This window comes from Delphinapterus leucas, chromosome 14 (assembly GCF_059928025.1).
Source record: "Delphinapterus leucas isolate spDelLeu-1000000601 "Yukka" chromosome 14, BTC_Dleu_Yukka2, whole genome shotgun sequence".
In the NCBI taxonomy this organism is placed as follows: Eukaryota; Metazoa; Chordata; class Mammalia; order Artiodactyla; family Monodontidae; genus Delphinapterus; species Delphinapterus leucas.
Genome location: NC_143142.1, coordinates 31745142 through 31771837, shown reverse-complemented (window position 1 = coordinate 31771837; position 26696 = coordinate 31745142). Strand labels below are relative to the sequence as shown.

The 26696-nt window shown below is 45.5% G+C and overlaps 1 protein-coding gene across 1 annotated transcript in view; it reads right to left on the bottom strand.

Annotated features, from left to right (window-relative positions):
- Window positions 1-26696, bottom strand: part of LAMA1 (laminin subunit alpha 1) — a 160694-nt gene that overhangs the window by 52138 nt on the left and 81860 nt on the right. The window contains exons 17-34 of the mRNA XM_089894940.1: window positions 23805-23932; window positions 22236-22322; window positions 21121-21332; window positions 16219-16325; window positions 15723-15903; window positions 15105-15241; window positions 14169-14405; window positions 13027-13170; window positions 12347-12526; window positions 11258-11443; window positions 10590-10717; window positions 9819-9939; window positions 8320-8457; window positions 6123-6244; window positions 3757-3843; window positions 3260-3453; window positions 2199-2341; window positions 438-527 (exon numbers count right to left, since the gene is read on the bottom strand). Of these exons, the coding sequence (XP_089751066.1) occupies window positions 438-527; window positions 2199-2341; window positions 3260-3453; window positions 3757-3843; window positions 6123-6244; window positions 8320-8457; window positions 9819-9939; window positions 10590-10717; window positions 11258-11443; window positions 12347-12526; window positions 13027-13170; window positions 14169-14405; window positions 15105-15241; window positions 15723-15903; window positions 16219-16325; window positions 21121-21332; window positions 22236-22322; window positions 23805-23932 (2622 nt within the window). The remainder of the gene's footprint in view (window positions 1-437; window positions 528-2198; window positions 2342-3259; window positions 3454-3756; window positions 3844-6122; window positions 6245-8319; window positions 8458-9818; window positions 9940-10589; window positions 10718-11257; window positions 11444-12346; window positions 12527-13026; window positions 13171-14168; window positions 14406-15104; window positions 15242-15722; window positions 15904-16218; window positions 16326-21120; window positions 21333-22235; window positions 22323-23804; window positions 23933-26696) is intronic.

Here is a 26696-nt window from a genome sequence, read left to right as displayed (position 1 = left end):
ATCAAAGTCCACAAATCAGAAGCACAGGGCTGAAGCCTGAGTGTTGCCAACACCACACAAGGAGCTGCGCTGGTGTTGGGGGCAGGGGTGGGGACCTCCGTTCTCACCATGTGCAGTGAATCCAGGACAGGGAAGAAGCCCCATCTTTTCATGCCGCCCACCCCTGGTTCACAGGAGGAAATGAGAGGTGATGGTAAAGTGGCAGCCCGACTCCTCCCTCAGTGGACAGGACAGCAGAAATTAAATCAGGAGCCTCTTCCCACTAAAGCACAGAAGCTGGCAGCATCAGAACCAATTTGAACACAAAGTACCTGGAGCACAGCTCCTGGGAGGAAGAGGCTGCCCTGATCTGATCAGAACCTTCCAGGCAGCCACCGGCAAGGGATCACAAGGGCTGGAGTGGGTGGGGGAGCAGGCCCTTTACGTGAAGAACTTACCTTCCTTTGCAGGTCCTCTGTTTGTTCTGAGACACCTTCAAGCTGAATTTTTGCCAGTTCTTTCTGTATATTTTCTTTTAATAAAGAGTCCTAAAACAATGAAGAAAACAAATTATAACGCTTCAAAATAAATCTTCTGGTTCTTAACTAACAATCACCTGTTATTACCTTTTTTGTTCATAGAAAGAAATTCTCCTTTCCTTGAAATTGCATTAAAAAATAAAATGAATCACATTCACTGAAGTTTTGACTGCAGCAACATGGTTCCATACTGCCATCTTTTGCACTGAGCTTCCTATGTAGGTATGAATTTAAAGTCTGGTGGGCTATGCAGAACTGAACTGCTCCAATTCCTGAGTGAGTTGGGCCGAACTTAACAGGAGAGTCACATAAATTTTAACTATAACTGCTAACACCTCAAAAAACGCTTACTAAGCTAAAATACAAAAGTATTAAGTAAAGAAAAGCCTTTATAATTACTAACAACTAGGTGCTTAATTTATGCCAACACTCTTCTAATTTCTTTACTTGTATGACTATTCAAACCTTATAACAACACTTGAAGGGGCTAGATTATTGTTTACGGTCAAGACAGTTATCAACTTGCCCAAGTCGCAGTGTAGGTCAACAGTGAAAACAAGAAAAAGTGAAGGGTTCACAACTTTAAACTCCTGAGAACTTTACATAAACATAAAAAGTCATTTAAGGGAATTAACAAGGTGGTTTAAATGAGGGAAGATCACTCAAAAAGAGTTAAAGTTGAAATCAAGTGTTTATCTCACGTGGTAAAAAGAAATATAGTTGTACTGCTGGAGCCCAAACTGACAGAGTAGTACTTACTGACTGTGTCTATAGTGAGTGGAAAAGAAACTTAAACATTTCTTTCCTTCCTTTTTTTTCTTATCTTTCAAAACATTTCGTTCTATTTGAGGAACAATAGAAACATCTCTTAGAGTTTCCTAACCTTTCTTAACTCCATCATATCTAAAGAGAAAAGACCGGGATTAACAAGAGTGGATCACTGACGCAGCTGGATTCCACTGTGCGCGCACGCACACACACACGCATTACTGCATAGCACAGCGAATTAAATATCTCAAATTCTAATGCATAGGCTTTAAGCCAAATTAAGAATCACGTTTTCCCAATTAGAATGAAAAAACGCTGTCTAGTAAGTCAATTTCTTACCTTCCCACCTTCTTTTGGACCCAGATCAAAACACAGATTTTAACTAAACATAAAACTATGATTTACCCTCAGAGATTTTCATATAGTCGTCCAGGGAGGAGAAACTTTTGTGCCCTGCAACTCCAGTTAAGAATAATACACTGACAGAAAATAGTTCATCTTCATTCAGCACATTAAAGAAGATGCCATCCTGATTCCTTTTCTGTGTTTGTATTAGGTCAGCTATTTTCAACTATCCAAAGACCTGTTATAAACAGGGGTGAGTGGACTTTGTCTTATTCCAAAAGGCAGGAGAAAGAGGAACACAGAGGAAGAATCTACAAGGAGGCATCTATGGATCAATTCTTGACCAATTAGAGCTGTCCCACAGTGAAACGAGTTATCATGTGGATGATGCAGTCCCCGGTCAGGTTCACGGGAAGAAGGCCTGGTGCCTACCAGCGCTGGACACTGGGACTGAGGCTCCTGCACCTATGCGGAGCATGGACAGAGAAAATGACCCCTACTGTCAGGCCAAGTCTTCACCTCCCCATGACACATGTTTTTATCCATCTCTCTATTCCTAGTACCTACCCGGAGATATTTCGTTGTATTTTCCAGGTTTGACAAAATCCCATACGGGACAGGGATGATGCCGGAGAGGTTCACAGAGACGATGGCATCACCCACATGGTCCATGTCATTCAGCAGCACGCCTCCACATTCATCGTCACAGGCTACAGGGTAGAGGAAGTTCAAGTTAAAGCAAAGCGGCCGGCACGTTTTCCCGTGTGTGCGCACGGCATCCTGTAATAACAACATCTACAGTGCTTCCGAGGACTCATCCCATCTCATCCTCATGCCAACTGTGCCTTGGGAAGTAAGCAGGTCCCAAGCCCCTGTTCTCAGATGACGACGCCCAGACGCAGGTCACATTAGTGACTCCCCAGGGCCACACAGAAACGCTGCTCCAACCTTTACAGCACGTTTGCCCATCTTTGACTTGGACCAACGGCCATGAATTCCAAGTGCAAGTTCTGTCAGGGCCTGGTCTGTGATTTCCTCAGATAGTCTGCAGACACCTTCAGCAAGTACAAACGAAGGGGAGTGGAGAAAGTAACGGATGTGTCTTGCTAATGACAAACACACAAAGAAAAGCAAAAGAGCTCTGGACTGCCATGATCCTGACCTTTCTTCTTCCCTACCTTCCCCGCGAACCACTGAGGAGACATCCCAAGGTCACTACCTCATGTACTTGCTATTCAAATAAATCAGAACTGGCGAAAAAAAATTCCACAACAGCCAAGAGCTGAGGCCACACGTGAAATCTGGTGACACAAATGAGCAGCCACAGAGGTGTCCTCTCTGCTCTGACTGACCCTTGGCTCCACTAGAGGGGACAGTAACCAGCTGAACCATGAAGCTGGCATTGCTGTGCTGCTAATAGTGATGGAGAGATAAATGCTGTTATCCTAGAACCTTCTCCTCGGCTCCAAACGCACTTCACAAAGTTCAGTTTGGCAGACGCAAAGGAATCTATGATTAGTTAAAATAAAGTAGGGCTTTCTCTATCCTGCCAATGCCACTGGGCGCCGTACCAGGAAACCATCTGAGAGGAGAAACCACCTTTCATCCTTGAGAGGAGTGATACCCACACACACAGTCGCTCTCCACCAGAATGTGCCTTGGTTCACAGTCCTCACAGCGGAGCCCCGTGGCCCCCGGCCTGCAGACGCACTGCCCGGACCCGCGGTCACAGTCACTGTGGACAGAGCCATGCGGGCTGCAGCCACACCTCTGGCAGGTGCCGCCCGGCATCTGAGGGTTCCCATGGTAGCCCGAGGAGCACCTACAGAAGGAGACACGCAGGACAGACAGGAGGGTCAACACCAGTGAGTAAGTACACAGAGCAGCTTCCCAAGGACAGTAATCACTTCTGCCGCATGAAGTGCAGAGAACACAGGCCACTCGCCTTATTCTGCATTTTATTTCCTGAAAGGAGGATGAGATGGTCACAAGGAAGTGCATTTACCTATTTTGATGCCCGGGGGGTTTCGTTTTGCATTATCAATCGCGCACATCCAAATTGATAAGGGCTCCCGATCGCTTTCATAAACATGTCCTATGTGTATAAAAGGGGCAGGTGACATACCTTTCACAATATTGTCCTTCGTAGCCCGGAAAACAGGCATCACAGCGGAAATCGTGATCACCTTCCAAGACACAAGTGGGACTAAAACTGGAAGAAAAGAATTTTTTTTGAGTTTTCAGATACACAACTTCAAATCTTTCTTAGGGTACTTATTCATTACTCTTAGGGTACATGATACTGTCCTAAAAAACAACTGATCACACTGGACAATTGGACAAGTTTTTTAGAGCTTATACTCTTTGGGGCAAAAAAAGGGAAAATAAACACGTAATCGATACAAGCGGTTGCATCTCTTGTATCTAGAAGGTACTCACAGATGCCTGTCCAGTGACAACCATGTGAGTGCTGAGGGGATGCAGCCCGATTTACAGTAGACAACTAATTAGTCACCAAACAAGAAAGCTTCCCAGGTGAAAAGGGGCTTGTTCTGAGATGTACATGAATTATCTGACTTATTAGATGAAAAGGTGGCTGGAGAGAGCTGCACGTGAGCAAACGTGCGGAACAGCAGGGAGAAGGGAGCTGGACCAGTGCTGGGGATACACCTGACTGCAGTGAAAGGCAAGAGGGAAAAGCAGGGGAAAGAAGCAGAGTGAGGGCGGGATCTCAGGGTAACTGGACCTAAAGGTGGGGAGTCGGGCGATGGGCTACAGCAGCAAAAGGACAGAGCACCAAAAACTGGATGATCCACTCAGATTCTGACCCCTCACTCGGGGACTTCAGCTTCTGGCGTGTTCCTTTTTCTCAATAGCCTCTGCCTCCACATTTTAAATCACCAACTAGAGGCTCAGCTGGGTACCTGCAAACCACTAAAAAAACAGCTGGGGTATCTGGCCGGTAAGAGAAGTTCCCAGCATGAGTTACAGGGCTGCTATGAGCCCTGCTTCACTTCTGACTTTTTTCCCTCCTTGAACACTAAAGGGACAGACTTCAGTGAAAACACAAAATATGCAGAAAACAAAGCACGTCTTTCGGGGCCTCTCAGACGCACAGCACACACGGAACCTTCACACTCTCACCATCTCTTCCTAACAGTGTACTATTAGTGCGTGTGTGTGTGTGTGTGCGTGTGTGTGTGTGTGCGTGTGTGTAGGGGGTGTGCTGTGGGGATGGTGTGGACTTTCTGTAACTGAAGAAGTAAAATACACAAACAGTATAGAACTGTGCAAAGCAGAAGTGTAAAACACCCGTCCAGACATTTCTCTGGGCATGTACAGCTATGGAGCTGTGGACATGGACATACATACGGATATGAATGTTTTCCAAAATGGCATCACACCGTATGTTCAGTTTCATAATTCCATTGGCCATTCCTCCAATTCTGTACATACAGATAATGCCTTATTCTTTTCTCAGTGTTGGTACAATATTTCACTCTAGGTACGTACCACAATACACTCTAGGTATTTAATCAGTCCCGTGTAGGTAGATATTTTAGTGCCCTCCTCCAATTTCTTGTGAGTACAAGCAATGCCCATCTTTATACACATATGCAAGTATTCATATAGCTTAGATTACATGAGTGAAACTGATGATTCAAACTTTATATACAGGTTTTATACAAAAAATAGCAGTAGCAATAAATTTTAGGATGCTTGATAGTTTACAAGAGTTTACACAGTGCCTCTCATTAGGTATTCGCTGTCAAGCAACACTTACTTGGAGACAATAAAAGACAGAAGATTAGAACAAATATTAAAAGGAAAACTTCATTTTAGTATACCAGAAGTTGGTATTTGATCTATACATGTTCAATGCCTTGTCAAATATTCTAAGCAATAATGAAATGTTATTTATGAATTACAGTTTTTGTTGCAACCAAAGAGGACCCACGGATATTCCAATTCCCGCCTAAAATCTCGTTTCTTTTATGTGTTCAGATAGCTCTATACAAGCATCATGAGTACGAGGTAGAACCTGGCCCCAATTTCCTTACCATGAAGCATTTCTGCACTTCATCAGACATCAGCATGTATAAATTCTAACCCCATTCCCTTGCATTGAACAGGAACTGAATTCTTCGTATCATTATTCATAAAACTAATAACAGTTCATCTCTAGGCACACTGGTTCCACAGGTTGGAGGCTAAAATTAGTCTTCAAAAAAACAAAACCTGAAAGTCCTTTCTTTAATGGGTTCCATTCTAACACTCAAAACTAACACACAGATACTTTGCTTTTTGAAAAGATTCTCCTCAAATGCTGGAAGAATGAACACTTTTCCTTAAAGTTAGCCCTTCTCGACAAACACAGAGTATTCATTAAGACAGATCACGCAGAGACCCTGCAGAGTGAAGCTGAGAGTGCAAGCAGCCCGCCTTCAGCAGTGGGTGGTGCGGGCGTGCCAGCGCACCTGCAAGGCTCACCTGGCAGGGAGGCCGTGAGGACAGGTGCAGAGAGAGCAGTCGCTGGCCGAGCCGGTCACCTTCCCGTAGTAGCCGGGGGCACACACATCGCAGTGGTCTCCGGCGGTGTTGTGGCTGCAGTTCTGGGGCCCCATGTTTCGAAAGGAGAGGAAAACAATGGGAAACTGTTAGAACTCATTCTCATCTGGCAATAGCCCAGCACTACCACGTTTCATATCAGTTGACTTTTTTTTATTCTCAAGGAAGGGTGAGCATTTTTCTTCGTATTTTTAAAATCCTGGACACATTGGCAGCTCTGTGGCCTTCGTTCATTATAAGATTGCATTCATCCGACACAACCTAGAAATTACTGATACATTCTTCTTATAGAAAATATACCCAGTGCGGCCAGCTTCCAGAGCCTTAAAATATGGATCTAAAATGTATAGGGACCCAAACAGCGATGTGAAGCACACTGATTTGTGCATAGTTGGGGTTCAGTGATCACACTGGAGGGTTGAGAGGGCAGAAGTGAACGGATAGATGATTCAAGAAATCGACGGTGGGTTAAGTGGGCTGTGTTCTTTCCTGAGTATAAACTGACAGGTCAGCTGCTGACCTGAGAACTTTATTCTGGTAGGTCAGGAAAGGTAGGGGAATCATTTAATGTCCTAGGGGTACCTAATCTTGTCAAAGTGCTTAGCTGCACCAAGGAAAGATGCAGCATGAAAGAACCAATTAACTTCTCAAACTATCCGTGTGACTTTTGTCCCCGTGATTGGCCAAGGGACCTTCTTAGCTAATTACATCTCACCTGAAGTTGCCTGAAATCAATTCTCCTTAAATTCTTAAATGAGATTTTCTCATTTTCTGTATTAGGACTTTACTTCTGCCCGGAGCGTGAGTTAATTAGAATGAATAAATTTTTTAACAGTGTTGCAGCTATCTGCATCTTCATTAAGTTCATTTTACCTTGAATGACTGGAATAATTCTTTAATTCCAGATATATAATGAAGTCAGCCAAGGTGAACACACATCTTTTTAACTGAGGAGAACCATGCAGTGCTTCAGCTTCTAAATTCACCTGGGCACTGCTATGGTTTAACAGTTTTCCCAGTGGAGATTGCCTTTAAATTCCACATATGAAAGATGCTTCCAAACAGGAGAAGATGGACCTGGTGTGGGAACCCTGGTTCCTGTGTTTGGGCCACAGCCAAGATCTCTAAGGCTTTGGTGTGTCTTTCTTGGTGGGGAGCTCATTTTCCTTCAGTGAGTTATTTTACCTGAAGCAGGTTAGTCTTGGCACAATTTAGACAAGGAACCAATGTTCCCACATGAGTTATCAGAAAGAATGAGGTTTCACGAGTAGGGAAAGAATGTCGGGTTATTCTATGTTATCAATAAGGTCTCGTCAGCTTAAGGAAAAGCCTGGATGCAAGAGTTTGTCCTCAGGAACACAAGACTTCTGTCTGGGTCACTTGGTCCTTTGCAGTGGTCAGAACTCTCCTTGTGTCCCTGACGGCCTAGGGGTAGGTGGCCAGGAAACAAATGCACACTAAGACCTCTAGGACAACATGCAGTTTTTAACAAATGCAAGGAAAGGGCATCACTTTACACAGAGAAACCCATTTTCAACTTTGACATTAACTCGTTTTGAAACCTCCAGGTGACCCTTCAAATTCTATGACAGAAAGTTCTCACGTACTTTGACTACAACCACCAGTACTGCAAGTAAAAACAAGAGACGGGCTTCCCTGGTGGCACAGTGGTTGGGAGTCCGCCTGTCGATGCAGGGGACGTGGGTTCGTGTCCTGGTCCGGGAAGATCCCACATGCTGCGGAGCGGCTGGGCCCGTGAGCCATGGCCGCTGAGCCTGCTCTTCCAGAGCCTGTGCTCCGCAATGGGAGAGGCCACAGCAGTGAGAGGCCCGCGTACCGCAAAAAAAAAACAACAAAAAAACAAGAGACACTTGACTAATTCCCAAATTGATGTCCATAAACAGATTCAAGGAAGTAAAATTTATAAGAGAATTTCCACCAACATTATCAGACCACTTAGCTAGACCTTTCTAAAGGAAATATATGTATATCTTACATTTAGCTAAATTTAAACTCTCTCTAAATCAAGAAGCTTGTATGACCTCGAACTGGAAATGGAGATGCTCAGGGCCTGCTCTAATTCTAAGCGTCAGGCAAGTACCCAAACAAACCAGCGTACCAGACACTTCCCCGTTTCAGGGTCACAGGTGTTACTGTGTTTGTTGCAATTGCAAGGCACACAGGGAGCCAGCAGAGGGCGTGGTCTCCTGCCATCACCTTCTGGAAGCTTCCCTCTGTGGTAACCAGGTGCGCAGTCCTGAGGGAATGCAAAAGCAAAGGAAATGAACAAGAAACCTGATTAACAAATGCGCAAAGGACTTGAATACACACCTCTCCAAAAAAGAAACACAAATGACTAAACAAGCACATGAAAAGATGCTCATTAACACTAATCATCATGGACATGCAAATCCAATACCAGCTCACACGCATTAGGATGGCTAGTATCAAAAAAAAAAAAAACCCCAAACAAAAAACCCCCAGAAGATAACATGTTGGCAAAGGTATGGACAGACTGGAAGCCTTGTGCTTTGCTGGTGGGAATTAGAAAGGTGTGGCACTGTGGAGCAGTATGGTGGTTCATCAAAAAGTTAAAAACAGAGTTACCGCATGATCCAGCAATTCTACTTCTGGGTATAAACCCCAAAAACTGAAAGCAGGATCTTGGAGAGATACTGGTACACCCATGTTTGTAGCAGCGTTATTCACAATAGCCAAAGGTGACAGCAACCCATGTGTCCACTGATGAATGGATGGATAAACACAATGTGGTCCATCCATCCAATGGACTATTATTCAGCTTTAAGAAGGAAGCAAGGAACTTCCCTGGTGGCGCAGTGGTTAAGAATCCACCTGCTGATGCAGGGGACATGGGGTTTGAACCCTGGTCCGGGAAGATCCCACATGCCACTGAGCAACTAAGCCCATGCGCCACAGCTACTGAGGCTGAGCTCTAGAGCCGTGTGCCACAACTACTGAAGCCCGCGTGCCTAGAGCCCGTGCTCCACAACAAGAGAAGCCACCACAATGAGAAGCCCGCACACCGCAACGAAGAGTAGCCCCCGCTCGCCACAGCTAGAGAAAGCCCGCACAGCAACAAAGACCCAATGCAGCCAAAAATAAATAAATAAATATTTTAAAAAAAATAAAAAAAAGAAGGAAGCAAATTCTGACACATGCTACAACATGGATCCATCTTTAGGGCATCATGCTAGGTGAAATAAGCCAGTCACAAAAAGACAAATACTGCATGATTCCACTTACATGAGGGACCTACAGTAGTAGATTCATAGAGACAGAAAGTAGAAGGGTTGAGACTGGGGGAGGGCCTAGGGGGTTTAGGGTTTACTGGGTACAGAGTTTCAGTTTTACCAGATGAAGAATTCTGGAGATTGGTTGTACAGCAGTGTGAGTGTACTTAAGACTATTGAGCTGTACACACCTTAGAAATGGTCAAGATGGTGAAGTTTATGTTTATGCCTATTCTACCACAAGTAATTTTTAAAAGGCAAAAATGACATAATAGAGACACACAGTTCTCTTCATCACTCGGAGCTGCTGTAACAAGTATATTTCAACCCCAAACCAGGAAACGGATTTTAACCACAGTCTCCCTACCTGACATGAGAATCCAGCTGTGCCAGGAGGACAGAGACACTTCTCTAAAAGGGATGCCACCTCCCTCCTGGAGTGCGACTCTTCAGCCTTTCTGCCAACCTCCATAGAAATATTTGAGATTCTGTGAAACCGTTGGGTTAAGAAACGTGAGAGGAGACACTAATATTTAAAAAGACACTTTCTTGAAACAGCACATTACTGAAGAATGTTGGCACATATATGAAACCAGAGCTTTCCTGCCAGTTTGAGAGTAGTTCCTACTCACAGCTGTAAAGGAAATGGGTAAAAACACACTAAAAGCACACTAGTCATTATACAGGGAAGGTCCACAGCCAAAAGTTTAGAACTTCAATATAATGTTAGAGAAAGCACACCTGAAAGAATCTGAAGTACTCGCTTGGCCATAACCTAGTGGCTTTCTTTATGGGAGTAGTACTACATGAGCAGGGGACAGCATTCTTGATGCCTTGTGACAGAGAAATGGGCATTGCAGTTTAAGGGCAGAAAATAGCAGAACTGTTTTGTTGTTTACATAGAAGATATCACCATTATGTACTTACATGTTATATCCACATTAATACAGGAGATGGATAATCTATGTCACTTTTCACATATTTCATAATAATATTAACATTTAATAAGGTTTGGGTGAGGGACAGAAATATATATGATATTAAAGATAGGAGGTAAAGGGGGTAAAGTGAATCAAATCCCTTCAGTTTGCTTTCAAATAAGGAAAATATTTGGAAACTTCTAGAAGTTTCCAAGTACCTGCTTTGCTGTAATCCTTGGCCATAAGATGCTTTGATGAGGATGTACTCAATGTTGCTAAGAACAGACATAAAATCTGAACGTGTGACAGGTTCTTCAGAAACAGAGTTAAAGTACTTCCAAAAATTCTGTGGATGAGAAGCACATTCAATTAAATTCAGGGTACAGATCCTCAGAGGCATATGAACTTAATTCCTTTAGAAATTTCGCCAGCAGTGAGCCCAGTTCTAAGTGACACTGAGTTTAAGTGAGGAAGCTCTTGTGTCACCTCCCAGGGGTGGCAGCCGCACCATCTCATTTATCAATGGCCTCACATCACCTCTGGCAGCGCTAGCCACGCAGTCAGTAAACATCCGCTGGAGGAAGGAATCCACACTTTCCAAATTCAAGGGCAGGCAAAGACTCCAGACCATCATATCCAAACAGGTTGAGACTCGTGTACCACGATAAAGGATTTAAGATGCAATTTGCACTAAATTAACATAAGCCTAATATACATTTCTTGAGAATGTGAAATTTGAATCTCTGTAGAAGTTCTGCTAAACCCACTGGAATTTTGACCCACAGCCTTCTTCTTCACTCTCTTATTACAGCAGCTTCATGATTTCATTGCATGCAGAGCAGAGTTCCCAGCCCGAGGGGCCTGCGTTAAAAGAGTGCTAGGTCACCTCTTTCATCCCCACTTCCTGCTCTTGTCTCAGTCCATTCTTGGGGGCGGGCGCGTCCACATAGATGACTTGCTTTCTGGTCCGGCCTCCTTTGATGAGCACCTGAGGCTCCAGGTTGGAGGTGCCGATCCCACTGGAAGAGTAGAAGGCCACGCTGTACCGTAGTTTGCTGCCGTAGGCCATGAGCTGTCGAAGAGTACAGTGCTGTTTACTTCTCTGGCATAGCACTGGTTTAAAATTATTTTATCATAAGCCTGCTGCCATTTGAAAGAAATCTTGTGTCTTAAAAATACATCATGTGGGTGGAATGCGTTGTCTGATATGAGTTTCCTTCTAATTCTACTTAATTATGGATCGTTAAATTGACCTAGGCTATCGTTCCTAAGTAAGCGATCCTCCAAAAGTTTTAAAAACCGCATCATGAAGGTGTAATCGGCTGTAAAAAGCGGTACTTATGTACTGTATACAGGTTGATGGGTTTGAGGATAAGTATACACCCATGGGACCACCATCACCAAAGCCACAGCCACAGCCATCACCTCCCAATGTTTCCTCTTGATGATACTAGCAAAGGTAAGCTCCAAAGTAACAAAACAGTCATTCTAATTACTTTCAAGCTCCTTTGAATTAAAAATTATGTATAGCCATCAGAGCACGTATTTTCAAGTTTTAAAAATCAGGCTGAATTCACATACAGACTGTATTTATATAAGCAAAGATGCATATGATGCCTTCAAGTCTCTGTCCCCCCCCCCCCAAAATGAGTGCCCATTTCTTGAGAAGACCCTCTCGGGCCATAGCACCCAAGTTTGCATTGAGCCTCTATTAGTAAAAACAATAAATGTTTGTCGAATGACTGCTTTAAGAAGAAAAAGAATATGTTTTGAACTTTAAAGGACTTTCAAAATTGATGGAGAAATTTAAAGAGCCATTCATCTGGGGGATTTTTACAAGTGTTAACCTTTTCCATCCCCACTTAGAAGAGAAAATTAATAACTACTCCAGTTAGCAATAGGCCAACCCAGGCCACTGTGATTTCAAAGTGCACCCAGGAAATGTGGATGGCTGGAGGCTGGGTGCACGTCTCACCTGGTCTCCCTGAAATTGCCCGGGCAGCCGCCAGTAAAACGGCTCTGTGTGGACATGCCGCCTGACGGTCACGGCATCCAGGAGGACATCAGGGGCCTGGTAATACACCCCCTCGGTCGTACCCTTGAGGTTACTCTGAGAAACCACACGCAGAAGAGGCTGATCTGAGCCCAGCATTACCTAGTCACGGAGGGGAGGACAAAGCCACTTTAGAATGTGAATTAACGCCGCACCTTTGACCGTCAGATTCTTCCACTGTTTCAGACAAGACAGCTTCATTATTAAAACAGGAGTAAGAAAGACTTTTCTTTTCAATTTAAACACCTGGATTAAAATGAACTGAAAATGCCTTTAAACCACTGCATTTAAGGTCAAACTCTTCCTATACTGGGCCAGGTCCAATTACATGAAGGAGACTGCTGAGAGTTTTCTCTTCACTCCAACTAAAGGTGCAGGCAGATTAGCACAGAACGACACTGATGCCCTGGTTCCTGCTCCATTTACTTCCTGGACAGCAGAAGCAGACCTCTGACTCTGGACTAACCCAAATCAGCTTCCTAGAATTTCTGATGCAGTAAGGGCAAAATTTAATGTAAGTACTTGGCTGCCTTTCCCACCCTCACCCAACTCCCAAGGGTAGAGGCTTGCAAACAGAACATTTATCTGCGTGTGTAACCCACCGGCATTCTCACGTAGCCCTCGGCCTCGGAGCAGAGCTGTGACAGCCCAAAGCAGAAGCATGGGGTGCACCCCCGAGGGTCCGCCTCGTCCAGAGCAAAGGTGCCAGCTTGACACTCACTGCATTGAGGGCCAATGACATTTTCCTAAAGGGAACAAAGTGACAGACTCATTTTTACCTGAAAAAAAGAGACACAGTTTATGAACAACCAGAAATGGGAAGAAACACAAAAGTGACTTTGGATGCACCAATACGGCTAACTAGCTGCTCCTCAGGCGGGCCCTTAACCTCTCTGAGCACCAGTTCTCTCAGGCTCAGCGAGTCCCCAACCCAGCTGATCATCAGAATCGTCTTGGAAGCTTCTGGAAAATGCAGATTCCCTGGTGAGTCTCCAGGAGCGGGCCCGGATCCTCTTGGAGGTCCCAGGTGACCAGTCAGGTGGAGAACCACGGGCCAGATAATTATTAGGGCAGGTCCTCCTGTGCTGACCATCCGTGGTGAGAGCTGCTACCACAGATGTGGTGAACCAAGCACACGTCCACTGATGTTCCCGTTACCCCGCAGCCACATGAGTTTCCCCTTCCTCCTCCCCCACCGCCAATCAATCAGGATTCCATCTCTCAGACCCTGGGAAAGGAACAGAGAAGATGGCCAAGGACCTTCTAATAACAAAGCACAACGGGAAAACGAAAGGAAATACACGGAGTTAAGTATGATGTTGAAATCTAACCTCCTGGGAAAATAATAAACACAAATGTCCTCCAGTCTGGCCAGCACGCACAAGAGAATAATTACTTACCAGGTATAGAATCACAAATCTTCCTGAAGCCCTGTGTTATCTATTTTACCTGTATATTCAAAACAGATAGGCTACTCAGCCAACTGAAACACATGATAGAAAACTCAGCGTGTTTTTCAAATCAGTCCCATCATCTGACACTTGTAATTAACAGTACAAATTCCTTCTAAAGAATCATCCATCATTATAGAAGAGCATACACAGAATTTAAACCCAGACCCAGAAGGTGGTGCAAACTCATTATGACAAGCGTCTAAAACCCAAGTGCTTATTTAAATAGTTAAAGCCCCGAAGTCAGAATGGCGAGTGGGAGGGAGGGAGGAAGTGGAACCGGGCGCTAGTACCTTGCAAGAGCAGGTTCCGGTCTCCGGGGCACAGCTGCAGAGACCCTGCTCCTGGCCACAGGTGTCGGCCAGTGTCCCTCTCAGGTCGCAGTCACAGGCCACACAGTCCGGAAAGTCTCTGTACCCCAGGGAGCACTGATGGCAGGTCTGTCCACCAAATGCAGGCTTACATTGGCAATGGCCAGTGAGCACATCGCAGTGATGACTGGCTGACCCCGCGCTACTGCAGTTGCAGGCCTGCAAGAAAAATACTGAATAAATAAAAAGGCAGCTTTTATATTTTCACAATGTACACATATGGGGATTACAGGAAAACACTAAACGTGGGGAGATTACACAAACAAATGGATCGCTCTCACTATTGCCATATGGACTCACTTTGCCACAAGCCATCAAGAGGCCAGGACTTATGCTGCTGGACGTTAGTGAACCTTTGTGACACATGCAGGCTGGGCCACAACCGTGGCCTGAAATTCAATCTACTTAATAGGACAAAGCAGTCCAGCAAAATTATTTTAGAAGTCCAGTAACACTCCCTCTGTTTCCAAAATGCAAAGTCTAAGTTTAACTGACAAAAGTAACACAGAAATACAGAACCGTTGGAGATCGGACATACCTCCCCCACCCCCAATAAAGTGATTTATGTCTTTCTCCTGGAAGATAGCATATATTGCAGAATATATTTAAAGTGCACCAAAATAAATTTTTGATCTTCTAACCATCAATTCCACAGCTAGACTCTTGAAGAAAATTTAGAATACTGTATTTTAAGGATGCTGCTTCTTCCACTTTGATTCCTACAATCGGTACTGAGTTCTGATAGAAACCATCAAGCTACTCAACAGGTTAAAATCAAGTGAATAGATAAAAGAAGAATGAAACCTGACACAGCAAAGTAATTCTCAGTTGAGAAAATGTGCAGGTGAAAGTGCACACCTGGCATCCGAGCTCCGGGTCGTGGCCCCAGTGTCCGTCTGCACACCCCTCGCACGCCGCACCCCGAGTGTGAGGCGGGCAGACACACTCCCCTGACTCCGGGTCACAGGTGTTCTGAGTGTGAGCGCAGTCACAGGCTACAACAGAGACACAGGGTGTTGTTACAGATCAGGACCGCCGGGTCAGCCGGAGGGGTCAGAGATGCTGCTGCAAGTTATTTCCCTTGTGCTAAATAATCTCAATCACTCTTCTAGTTCCTGAAAGGAAACTTGTGATCCCCAACACCCCGCCGTGTCTCACGGGAGGTGAATGCTCCTCCTTGTGGAGAGTTGCTCCTGGATGGAGAGAATAATCGACTTCTCCATTTTACAGATGAGGAGACCAAAGCTAAGTAAAGTTGAGTAATGAGTCTAAGCTCACACAGTTAGTACAGCCTGACCAAGGCTTGTGGACTTACCCAGAATAGGGATCAGGAAATAGAAAAAAGGTATGAAATCCTACACGTTCAGAAAAAAGAATGTAAAGGAACTTAACAGAATTAGACAGAAGTCAAAGGAGAGCTCAAAGAAAAGTCTGGGAATTACAATGAAGTCTCAAACACTGAATTCAGGAGCTTACGTGTACAGCCACCGTCCTGGTAGGCATGGAAGCCGCGGGCACACCTGTCACACCTCTCCCCAGCTACACCTGGGACACAGCGACACTGGCCTTCCTCCGTGCAGTCGTCCGACAGGGAGCCCGATGCACTGCAGTTACAGGGCAGGCACCCGAGCCCCGTGTCCAACCCGTAGTAGCCGTGCTGTTTCACAGGGGCAGAGCCACGGAAGACAAAATACATTTTAGTAAGTGGCTAATATCTATTAGAACATTTCCCAAATCAACAACTGCATGTGTCATAGATTCCTGAAGTGTTCTTGACATCATTCCACTGGTCTCTGTAAACCGAATACATACTCTCCAGGTAGGGCCGCATAGCACTCACCAGCCATGTTGCAGGAACCTGCTCTTTCTGGTGGTCGGGATTCCATTTCATTTGAACCAGTTAAGGCATCATTTATAGACATTAACACTGACACACACGTTAATTGTATGTAATGACCAGGAGGCGTCTTACCAGGCACTGGTTACACTGCTGTCCGGTCACGTGTGGTTTGCAGTCACAGAGTCCAGTCTCAGGATGGCAGGCAGCAGAAAGGGAGCCTTGGCCATGGCATTCACAGGCTAACACACACAGAAGGCATATTTGTGCCCATTTCTGGGTACGGCTGTTATAAAATCCCTTAATCCCCAAAGGAGAAATTTTAACATTCATGTTTCAAATCATAAAACAAAATTATTGCTTTGCAGTAACTTGAAAATTTTAGTGTTTTTCTGAAGAGTAAGCCAAAATAAGGTTGGTGAAAGGAACCATCACAGAGAAAAAAAATTACTTGAAGCTGTTAAGACAATAATTGGCAAACGAACTTAACCAATTTCATGAATTCTTTGAAATTTTTAAAATGAGCCACCAATGTATATCAACCAATCTTCATTAAAAAACGTGCAAAGATTTCAAAATCAATTTAGCCACTTGCTCATTCCAATCATACATATTTAATATTTTAAAGCTCAGTTTTAACGACTTAGATAACTAATACTGTACATCGTAACTTAATGAACTATTTCCGTGTTCTGAGTCATGAGTCCTTTGAGGTTCTTACCTTCTGGCCAGATGCTTCCATTTTATCTACAGGCAGAATATTGATGTTTAAAGCCACAAAGTCCCCCCCTTCTCAAAGTGATTCAATTTAACGGGTCCAAGAACCGTTTAGTTCGTACCACAGCTGTCAATATGCGCTTCATTTAAAATTTGTAATACGTTCACTGACAAGATATCCCAGGACGTGTACCATTTATGAATGCTTGGGCTCGGAAAATGCACACTCTCCGTCCTATGGTATAACCACGTTAAGAAAAACGTCACGAAATATCTCAAGCCCTAGCACACTTTGTGTGGCAGCCTTTGTGGGGCAGAGCAGGGGTGGGCACTGGAAGTTAGAAGGCTGATGGCCAGAGGAAAGGAGGTGGGATTCTGCTTCTTTGGCTGACTATGGCCATGTCACTGGGCCTCTCTCCCCTAGTTTTTCCCTTGTGTGCATGGATCGATGCTCGCAGCTCTTGTAGGAGGCTGGTCAAGTGTCATGGGCACCACACAGTGCTGCCCATTCTTGTAGTTTAACTTTTATTTTCTGTTTTTCTGATGCTTTGACTTCTGGGGCCTTGCTGACCCTGGAGAGACAGCCACACCCAGGGCTAGTCAATTTCCAGAGACTGTAAACAGCTCACCTGCTGGAATGCCTTTCATATGCAAACCATCCAATCCAGAGCCCACACCCCACGCCTTCCTCACTGGCTCTCAGGTTCCTTTGGGCCCTGACATTCCACTGTCCACCAGTCCTAGTCACTCCAGGGCCCGGCATCAGACAAGAGGCACAGTCCCTAGGCCCCCGGGACCGGCTGAAATGATTCAGACTAGCCAGTCCCAGACCTGCTTACCCTGCCCGCCCTTGTCTTCCTGCAGATAAAGGCTCCTGTCCACACTTCCCCTCGTGACCAACCCAGGTGCTTCCCCGTGTAGCCACCCCCATGCTGTGGGGTGTCCCCTGTGCCCCCGACTCCCCCCTGACCTGGCCTCCAGAGTAACAAACTGCCTTTGTGACGGCGGTCCTCTCCTCATCTGCTGGCCTTGCTGTACCGAAATAATAACACAGCCCGTGTTTAAAACCGTCCTCAGCCTCCCACCACTCTTAACTGTCTCCCAGGGAAAACATCACACACTCACACACATTCACTCACACCCCGCCATCCGCGCCCCCCCCCCCACTGCAAACCCTTAACTCTCTCTGAGTTTCCATCCCCTACTCTCCCTCCCTCCCCCTTCACACCACCCAATCTTCCAGCCCAATTCTTGGCCCCTGGGCTGCTACAACTGCTCCTCCTAAAATGTCCAGGACTCCCCGGTGCAGATCCAGTGAGCAGATCCTACCTCCGTCCTGATGCATCTTTCGGTGGGATGGGCCATGCACCCCTCTCTCCCTTTTGAACCTCTCTCTTACCAAGGTTTCAGGATCCCTCTGAAACTCTTCCGTTTCCTTCCTCTTTCTCTTGTATTTCCCTCTGATCCTCCCTTTCTGTGCCTCACTCAAACCCCACCCTTCCTCTGGGGAATATTCCAAGTTCACTTCCAGTATGATCATCACCAAATGTTGATGATAATATAACAAATCACATTTATCACACATCCATCAGCTTGTGTCACCACGTTACAGTCAATAAGTGAAATAAATGAATGAACCTTCATAACAAACATACGAGGGAAGTACTATAATTTTCTGTTTTGGGGTGAGAAGTCTAACACTTAGAAAGGTGATGTAACTAGCCAGAGATCACACTGTTACTTGCAGTTATCCCTCTATAACAACAATTATAATAGCAATTATTAATAAAAATTGTTCATGTTATAAATAATACTAATTTGAAATATCTCGCAATTACCTTCTGCCAGGTTCTTTACAGGTATTTTAATTCTCAGAAGAACCCCACAATATAAAAATTATACCTACTTAAGTTATTTCGCACAAGGTTTCCTTAATATTAGTGCCCAGGAGGCTTTCTCCCTCCACACCACTCTCTGCCCTGGACAACTGTGTCCGCAGCCACTACTGCATCTATCACACCAAAGCTGATGTCAGCAATACTGAACACTGGCATTTTTACCGGGTTCACCTAATAAAATATGGTATTATGTTATCACGTGGAGACTTCTGGGGAGTTCATAAGAAGGACCCTTATTATAGACCTGGAAGGGTTTCTAGTGAAATATTCAGAAACAGTTGTAGGAATTCGTCTCGTCAAAGCTAGGAATGGGGGGAAAAGGAGATAGGAAAAGAATAAAAAGTGTAAATGCTCAGAAACTAGAGAAAGCCAGGCAGGGTCAGCCCATAACCAGTCCAGCTCCCTGGGCCAACAACGAGGACCTAGACCCAAATCCCACCTGTTCTGACCCCCCCCACTCCCCCACACTCTCCACTCATCCCTGAGACCTTCTATTTTATATTTTCCCTTTTATCCCCATGGCAAAATGCTGACGCAGCTTTGTCAGCGTAGATGCACATAAAGGAAAATATGATGGAAAACTTTTAAATATGTTTGAACAACTTGGGTGTCTGAATTCATTTCTTCAACATTGAATTTTATGTAATCTAAATACAGATCAAATATTTCTGATGAAAACTTAGCATCCTAATCGAGATGGGCCATAAAACACACACTGGGGCTTCCCTGGTGGCGCAGTGGTTGAGAGTCCGCCTGCTGATGCAGGGGACACGGGTTCGTGCCCCGGTCCGGGAAGATCCCACATGCCGCGGAGCGGCTGGGCCTGTGAGCCATGGTCGCTGGGCCTGCGCGTCCGGAGCCTGTGCTCCGCAATGGGAGAGGCCACAACAGTGAGAGGCCCACGTACCGCAAAAAAAAAAAAAAAAAAAAAAAAAAAAACCACACACTGAATTTTGAAGACAGTATTAAAAAGAAAGAAAACAGTTATTAATACTTTAAAAACTTGATTACATGATAAAATGATAATACTTTCTATATATTGAGTTAAATAAAATGTATTATTAAAATGTACTTCACCTGTTTCTACTTTTTAAAAGGTGGTTACTAGGAAATTTTAAATTACATGTGTGACATATTTCTGTTGGACAGCACTGATACAGAAAAATAATAAAAATGACTGCTCTTATTACCAGCAATTGTAATAGCTACCATTTATTTACTGTCTAGAACTTTAAATTTATCATCCCATTGACTTTTCAGAAAGGCCTTAGTGTATACGTATAATTATGTCCATTTTAGGTATGAAGAAATAGTTGCTAGGAGAGGTTAATAAAATTTGCCTAATGTCACAGGGCTGGTTGGTGACCAATCCTGGACTCTAAACTAGTCAGACTCTAAAGCCCTGAATCCACACACATGCCCCTCTCCTACACCATCGTGTGTAGCTCCCAAATAGACTTGGGATGTTCAAGTCTGATTAAATAAATTTCCAACTCCAATCACAGTATTTGGCATAGTGCCTGGGAAGTAACACACACTTAATAAACGACAAATGAACTAAGAAATTAATCATCAAGGTTTGCAGTAAGGATGAAAAGAAATGCCATGAGAATTGTGAAAGCATTCCATAAACTTTGAAGCTTTATACAATTACCGGTTATCATAATTATCTACCTATGATAACCAGTCAAGGTGCTGAAGGTCGGGTTCATAGGCCCAGGGCAACAGAAGCTTGTCAATCTCTTGACATGGTCCTAGGAAAACATCTTTTCTGGATCGCTAGCTCCCTCTTGTGTCTCCACGTTGTAACAGCACAGTAGGACCAGCATTTATAGGAAATTATCAAAATAATTTATAATTGTCACTTTTACTCTTTCATTCCTTTTTCAAGAACTGTGTGAAAAAATATGAGAGCCGTTATCAGCCCTAAGGCTATAAGTCTGTCATTCTAGGAGTTTGAAAATCTACTTTTCTAAGTAACTGGTTTTACATGGTCTGTAATTTCAAGGGTCTAAGCAGAGAGCCCTGCCGAGCGACGTGGGGGTTGGTGACTCAGGCGCAGGCCACTGAGACACACCAGTTTTGGGGGCTGGGTCTCCCCATTTCCCATTCCACGTCCTGAAATCCCATCTGCCTCACGAAGCCCGTAGCATCTCCCTGACAAATGGGACAGGCTTCCTTCGCCTCCTTGGTCACTGGGAGCAGTACCAACACTCTGTGAAGGACCACTTTCTCCTGAAATGGAAGGGCACATGCTCTCTAGGCCATCTGACCTTCATTTGGAGTAACTGATCAAGCTAACCCAGCGCAGATCGGGTCAAGTGACCTCCTGGGCCGAGCGCTTTTTGATGCAAGTAAGTAAATGGACGGAGACTTCACAGGGTGATAAGTAATGGACCCGACCACCAGGTCACACACTCACCGCGGCAGTTTTTCGCAGTCACGGCGTCCCCATAGAACCCGTAGGCACACCTCTCACAGCGGGGGCCATCGGTGTTCCCAAGGCATCTCAGGCATTCTCCGGTGACGGAATCACAGCTCCTGGCCTCCAAGGGGTCCACATTGCCACTGCAGTTACAAGGGACACAGGAATCTCCGGGCACTGTTGGGTTTCCAAAGTAACCGTCTGCACATCTATATAGAAGATTGAGAAAGGGATGCAAACAAATGCGATTACTGTAGACATTATCCCACCATCCAGGGACTCTCTGAGTAGTTAATCAACCACACCGACTCTTTACCGAAGATTTACCGTGAGAGGAATGCTGCTCGAGTTCAGGCATTCACAGATTCCCGTCACTCATTGTGAGGCACGGGGAGGGCATCCAAAAGGAGCCACATATCCCGGGGACATGCTCCGGCCCCAGACAATTCGACCCGCATCCCACCACTGAGCGATGTTACCTCCCACGGAGTCCAGCCAGACTTGGCACCGAGACGTACACGCAGGACAGACAACCCTGGCTTCCAGGCGCCAGAAGACAACTATTACATCAAACCACCCCTTGCTTATGGAATCATCCAGAGTAACGGGACATTCAAACGTATGAATAGAAGTACTGACTCCCGGCAGTTTCCTATTGATACTGATGAAAACTGAGATTAGCTCAAGGAGATCAAAAAATCCCCAGGGACTTCCAACATTAATTTTTTAATCGATCGACTGATTTTTCTCTGTGATCCGATGGAATAATAATGACATACCAAAGGCTCTAAGGCCACACTTAACCACACGTTTAAGAATAAACACATAGGGCTTCCCTGGTGGCGCAGTGGTTGAGAGTTCGCCTGCCGATGCAGGGGACACGGGTTCGTGCCCCGGTCCGGGAGGATCCCACGTGCCGCGGAGCGGCTGGGCCCGTGAGCCATGGCCGCTGGGCCTGCGCGTCCGGAGCCTGTGCTCCGCAACGGGAGAGGCCACAGCAGTGAGAGGCCCGCAAAAAAAAAAAAAAAAAAAAAAAAAAAAAAAAAAAAGAATAAACACATAGAATTTATAGTAAAAAAATGTTTGGAAACCGGTCAAGAGAAGCAGAGTACCTCTCGCACCAATCCCCCGCGTATCCCGGGGCGCACTGGTCACAGAACACTTCATCTCCATCGTTGAGGTGGCAGGTGGGGCTGAAACTGACAAAGCAGTAGAAATGAATGCAGTTCTCCAGTGGATGGTGCAGAATTCTGAAATATTAAAATGCTTAGTTTCTACCACTCCTGTCCTTACAAACTTTCACCGCATGCTCACTCCTTAACCCAGAACCCAAGGCCCCAGGCCACGCAGCCCGCCCGTGGGCACTGGACACTCCCTGCTCGACCCTCGGCCTGGACTGCGCTTCTCCCTGTCTGCCCGGGTTCACCGGCTCACCCCCAAGGCCCAGCTCAGTGGTCCCCTCCTCCAAGAGGCCGGCTCCGATGCTCAGGCAGAGTTCCTCTCCTCGAGTTCCCGGGACTGGGCTGTCTGCCTTAGAGCTGCCCACACTGTCCAAGAGTGAGCCCGCTTACAGGACAGAGCCAAGGGGCTCCGCACTTCAGTGAGTGTAACCAGCATCCCCCGAGGCCCCCACGCAGCCCGAGGTCCCTTCACACTCCATTCCTGAGTCTTGGGAGGACCGCGAAGGGAGGCCTGGGGGCCATAGCGAGGTCCCCACGATTTCACCAGAGCAGCCGTGATTGCTGTTTTGTACACTGGAGTTCCAAATAAAAATCCCCGTGGGAGAATCCTCTAGGCGTGGATGGGGAGAGAGTTCTAAAGGGTAAACAGTGAGAGAGGCTTTCAGGCCGCTGGCCTGGGGGCACACAAGCCCCAGCATGTTGGTCGAGGCCTTGACTGTAACCGTCCTCTGCCTTCCCTCGTGCTCTGGACCCCGGGACCACCTGCAGCTCCGCAAACCGACCTGCCCCTCACACTGCCGGACCGCGGCACCACTCCTTCCCACCTAGGCCCTTCTCCTCCACTGCCTTCAAACTCCCTCTCATCCTTCAAGTCTCAGATGGAGAGCTTCCACAGGGAATCGCCCCACACAGACTCCCTCTGCACAGTGGGCCCACTTCCTCTGCCCTCGTGACCACAGTGTGGATTCCATGGCGTCGGCAGCCACGGAGGAAGAGTTTGATACTCAGGACACCTACCACGATGCCCAGCATATACCAGGCGCTCAGTAAAGATTCGTTGAATTAAACTAAATGAATTCAGCCCATTCTCAATGAGCCTCCTATTTACATATTTTGGTCCTTAGCTCAAATACTCCTGAAGCCCAGGAACATGTTTTATTCATCTCTGCATCTCCTCTGCCTCTTAGCCCAGTGGTAGGCACACAACATATACGTGTGAAGGAACTGATGCCCAACGTTAGACCAAGGGGAAAAAAGGCCATGCAAATGTCCTTGCCTTCACACAACTTGCCTTCCATAATTTAATACATCAAAGTTTTTTGTTTGTTTTTTTTTAAAAAGAGAGAATCTGTTCCTCTATCTCTAATCCCAATTAATTGCCCCAGGGCAAAATTAACACTCTCATCACACACAGGTCTTGCTCTGAAGATTTCAGTGCGCGTCTGGATGGAGACCCAGGCCACGCGGGGCAGGACCCGCTGGTGCAGGAGCCCGGCTTACTTGTTGGAGGCCGTGGAGAGCGGGCAGGCACACGGCTGGCAGTCCCCAGGGGTCCCTCGGGAAGGCAGCCCGTAGAAGCCGGGCAGGCAGCGCTCGCAGCGGTCCCCGGTGGTGTTGTGCTGGCATGCCTAGGACACGCGCATGGAAGAAGACTCGGCTCAGGTCTCCTTAAAGGAGCCTCAGGTTCACCTTCAAACAACTTGAAGCCCAAGTGAAGAAAAAAGGCAAAACGCTAAAGCAAGTCACCAAACTCTCTTATATGAGGAGGGTTGCCTGTTTCCAGATCTGCTGATAAAAATTTTTAATTTATGTAAACGGGAAGCATAAGACCTTTCATTTCCAACCGTGTCAGAGTAACTGGCAGCAGACTTGCCCTCTGTAGGGACGGAATACAATACATCAAAGAGCTGCTCTCAGACCCCGGACAGCGGAGGTGCAGGATGTGCAGGGAAGGGAGACAGCGGGATGGGTCCTGCAACTGCATGTCTTTCCCCTTGGAGACAGCCCAGGAAATCCTGAATTTATACTACGGCATGGAGAACATCGGAAACGGTAAATACATGAATAAGTACGAAAGATTTCTTTTCCTCATTTAAAACACCTCTTTAGACAGTGAAATTACCCTGCGTCAGGTGTAGGAGGTGTGCGGGAGACTGGCCCCTGGGCAGCTCCTCTCCTGCCCGTTCCTTCCAGGCTCCACTTCTCACATGGCTTGGTCTCCCTATTGCCCCCACCTGGTGCTGATGCCACCCAGAGCTCTCCTACAACCTCTGCCCTCCCCTGCCCGTACTCCCAGCCCCAGCCCCGCCTGTGGGCCCTCTCCTCTCACTTCCTCTCCCTTGGGGTCTTCCATGTCCTTTTATACCCCTTCTCTTAAAGCCACTCATTTTACACACATTTACTGGACATTTTTCATCTGAATATTCAAATAATATTTCCAGTTGTTAACTACATACTTTTCTATCATTCCTGAGATTGATAAAAGTTTTCCCATCTGTTCAATTTAATTGTGTTGCATCCTCTATATCACGGTTTCACCAGTTTTATTTAGGGTTATCCCAGAACAGAGCTTCCAAATTTGAATGTGTATACAGATCATGTGGGTTAAATGTTGACTCTGATGCTGGAGGTCTGCAGTTTTGAGTTTCTAAAAAAGCTTCCAGATGACGCCCATGCACTTTTCATCCCTCATATGACCTTGGTTTTGATCATTAACCCAAATCTACGCAAAATGCAACTGGCCTTGGTAAAGAGCTACATGGTTGTGCTAAAAGAATTATGCAAAATAATTAGTTTCGTTAAAATCTATTCGATTACGCTCAACTGCAAATGTCTCTGATTTGCTTTCTTTCCTCAAAGGGCCAGACTGGGTCTTCTTTCTCTTTGGGAAAACTACAATGTAGTTCTGTTGAAAAACCTGCTGAAGGTCTGTTTCAATGCTTTCTCAGGCGGGCGCCAACACCCCTTTAAGTGATGGTCCCTGTTGGTGGATCTGGAACGTGAAGGGATAGGAATGTTCATTTCCTTGGGGAGCGAGCACATCTTCTCTTGATTGGAAAAGGAAAACCAGGAGGGCCCAAGACATGCACAACTGCATTTTATGCCCCTGTCTTTCCAAAGAAAAGAAATTGATTTCTCCTTGGAGTAAGAGCAGAGAGAGCTCAGAGAAAAGAATAAGGACACAGGTAAACTATGGACTTTGGGTGGCTGTGATGTGTCAGCGTGGGGTCACTAATTGTAACAAATGCACGACTCTGGGGGGGATGTTGATAATGGGAGCGTATGAGCATGGGTGCCCGCAGAGGGTAGATTGGAAATCTCTATACCTTCTTCTCAACTTCACTGTAAACCTAAAACTACTCTAAAAATAGTCTTTAAAAAAAAAACAAGAATAGGAGCACTAAGAACAACTGGAAACTTCTCTCTAATAAAATGTATATAAGGAGTCGACCCCTAGAATCTAGATAACTATATACAAGGCCAGGGGCTAGTTACAGCTATGCAAAAGGAAGAATTAAAGGTTTCTTTTTAAAATAGAATTTAAAAAGCAAAGTAGATTAAACAGACAAGTGATCTTACCAAGTTTTTATATTTCCCTGTATTCCAATCTAAATTTTTATTACTTTTCTCCTTTAATTACTTAAAAAAGGAAAAATAATAATTTTACAGCAGAAAAACCTGACAGAGACCCCCTTATCCGAGTGACCCAGGCTAATTAACATCCCCCCAGAAGAAGCCAGTGGCATCACAGACCCTGACAGCACACACTGGGAGGGAACATCACCTCAAGGTCCTCTCACCAAAAATGGATAACCTCAACCTCATCACGAGAAAGTGGACCAGCTCCAGCGGAGGGACAGTCCACAGAAGGTCCAAAGATCTCAAACGTGCCCTAGTCCTGAAAACCAGGAACTGTCACAGCCTGAAGGAGGCAAAGCCACTAAATGCAGTATGGGGCAGTAGGTATGATGCTGGAAAGGAAAAGGATGAAACCCGAATGGAATGTGACATTTAGTTGATGGGGCTGTGCCATGTTAACTTCTGAGTTTTGATAACCATACAGATTGTGTAAGATGAGCATCCGGGGAAACAGGGCGATGCTCACACGGGAACCCTCTATCCTATTTTGGTAACCTTTCTGTAAATCTGAAATTATTCCTTAAAAAATTTTAAACTATAAAAATTATTATTGTTTTCTATACTTAGAGCTTTAAGGCTATTTAGCATCTTCACTTTCATAAGAGAATGTATTTTTGGAAATATATATTAACAGAAACATGTGCAAATCTTCCAGCCTGCCCGTCACTAAAGCCATAGGTGGTACAACCACGACCTGCTGACCACCCCCAAGTGCTGGCAGAGGCCTCCAAACCCAAATGGCAGGGGGAGAGA